This window comes from Penaeus vannamei, chromosome 35 (assembly GCF_042767895.1).
Source record: "Penaeus vannamei isolate JL-2024 chromosome 35, ASM4276789v1, whole genome shotgun sequence".
Classification (NCBI taxonomy): domain Eukaryota; kingdom Metazoa; phylum Arthropoda; class Malacostraca; order Decapoda; family Penaeidae; genus Penaeus; species Penaeus vannamei.
In genome coordinates, this window is record NC_091583.1 from 6,484,453 (window position 1) to 6,486,952 (window position 2,500).

Below are 2,500 nucleotides of genomic sequence, written 5' to 3' on the forward strand. Positions count from 1 at the left end.
GTGACTGTTCTCTTGGAGCGAGAACAAAGCTTTAACCACAAATATGTATAAATTCATTATATGAATATACCGTTAGAATATTCCCCTTTCATAGTGCACAAGAATGCACGGAGTTTCGTGAATAGTCTAATAGGTCTATGCACTGACGTCTGAGAGTAGATAGATAGTGAAACTAAAGTAACTCATTCAATAGGCAAATTCAAGTCAGTGTGAGCCCGTATTGACATCTAATTATAATTGTAGGAAGTGTTTTAAGCTAGAATAATGATTCACTTCTTAATCACGCTCTTCTCACTATACTTACATCACTTGTCCGTTCGGAAAATTCCGACAGTCGTGTGATTCGTAAGCTAGATAGTCGCAAGCACCCATCACAGATTGTAAGAGTAGAGACAGTAACAATGGAACTTTTAATCTCGTTCAGTTCACTTAATTTCTTTCGGTATTTAGAATAGAAAGAGAGACCCCACACGTCGATGAAGTCTAACATACTCTGAACATGCCTAAGCAGGGTATAATTACCTCAGTCTGTCAGACTTTGTAGCAAATCCGTTATTATGATTAAATACAATCGGGGATAGTGTGAAAATATTTCTGAACTGAGAAACTGTACACTGAGGAAGCCTGCAAAGAAATTTCATGTCACCATGCATAATGTTGAGTTCATTGTGGTAGTTGAAATAATGTTGTATTAACATAATTAATAATTTGTTATTTTTTTTTAAATGAGCATTAGTTTGTGTTCAAGATTCATTCTTTGTGTGAGCTTGCTCTCTCCTCACGCTCTTCACCCTCATACTTACACTCACACACTCAATTATTCATGCAGAACAAAAGACACTGAAACTTTTCATAAATAGAGTTTGTAGATATCGTAAATGTAAGCATAACGAGAGATTACGTATCTCTTATCCCCTCGATTTTGTCCGTCGTGATGAGTTACATTACCCGCAATCATTACACACTCATTCACGCAGAACAAAAGACACTGAGACCTTCATTAATAGGATTTGTTATGTCAAAGTTGTAGGTTCACCTCTTTTGCCCACGGTTATACCAATCGTGATGAGTGATGATGTACAATTCTCATTTACATATTTTATCTTCCTCTATGAGATGACAATAGTTTCAAGTAGATTCTTGCGGATTGCCACCGTCATTACCCTTATTTACTCTAACATCAATGGTTTGTACCTCGAGAAGATCCGTGAGGATCGCTACTCCCATCTCCCTAACAATTTTCTTGAAAAAAACGGAAATAAATTAAATAACAAACATTAAAAACTGCAAATTAATATAAAAAACACCGGCTGGTAGCACTTAACATCCCTCCCTCTCTGTTGCTTTCTTTTTCTCTTACTGTAGCCCTCACATGTATGATCTAGTTCGTTTATACATGGATATCCGACACGACACTGAAGGAGGTCCGGTTGCATTCAGAGTTGCCTTGGAATACCATGAGACGGACGTCGCCGGATGATCCCCGCAGGCCTGAGGAACAGGAGTTGCTGGTGCAGGTATTAAGCCATCCCAGGATGGAGTGGAAGGGCGCCGCCTGCCAGGACGCCCGTAGACCAAGACACAGGTCTTAGGACGGCTGGATGAGCAGGGAGCCGAGAAGGACCTGGACGAGATCTGCGAGGACCTGTGGACGAATACGCCCCCGAGTAACACTGGACGAGGACTACGAGGAAGTCTGGACGATCCGAAGTCGCGGAGGACCTATGCGAGACCTTCGAGGACATGTGGACGCCAAGGACAGATGGATTCACCGAAGATCAAGAAGAGGCCGATAAGAATGAGCAACACGAGAATGATCAAGGACAAGAACACGAGGACGAGATGACCAGCAGATCGTGTCCGATGATGGGTCACCCTTGAGGCAAATCAAAATACGCCTCGAGGGCAAGGACAAGGCATGAGAAGGTTTCCGAGCAGTAATAACATACTGCATAGCATATTGCATCATGCAAGCTCCATGCTGTTCCAATCTGGCAGTCATTATAGAATGGGAAGCACACCTCACTCCCTCCTCCTTCCGGCAACGCGTCCGGGACATGCAGCTCCGTTGACCTGACATTTCCTGTGCTGAGGGTTCACCTCCAGGACGACCCCGTCAGATCACACAGAGACAGCCTGAGCTGCGCAGTGTGCGGACCTATGTATAGGCCGGGCCACTCCAGAGAAAAGGCCCAGGCGAAGAAAATGTAACTGAACTGAACTGAACCTATGTATATATATGGATATATATGTATGTGTATATATATATATATATATATATATATATATATATATATATATATATATATATATATAGAGAGAGAGAGAGAGAGAGAGAGAGAGAGAGAGAGAGAGTGTGTGTATGTGTGTGTGTGTATTTTAGTACTCTAATAAATATATACACAATATATGTTTTCTTTCATTATATTCCTCTTACCTTCATGATTTCGATGCCTATAAATACAGAGGAAATGACGACCGTGGCTTTGGAGAGGAACAG

The 2,500-nt window shown here is 41.6% G+C and overlaps 1 protein-coding gene across 2 annotated transcripts in view; it reads right to left on the reverse strand.

Annotated features, from left to right (window-relative positions):
• The window catches only part of LOC113823191 (choline transporter-like protein 1), a 109,689-nt gene that overhangs the window by 9,408 nt on the left and 97,781 nt on the right, over window positions 1-2,500 (reverse strand). For both annotated transcript variants that reach the window (XM_070113902.1, XM_070113903.1), the window contains exon 12: window positions 2,438-2,500. This exon is cut by the window's right edge and continues 104 nt beyond it. In XM_070113902.1, the coding sequence (XP_069970003.1) occupies window positions 2,438-2,500 (63 nt within the window). The remainder of the gene's footprint in view (window positions 1-2,437) is intronic.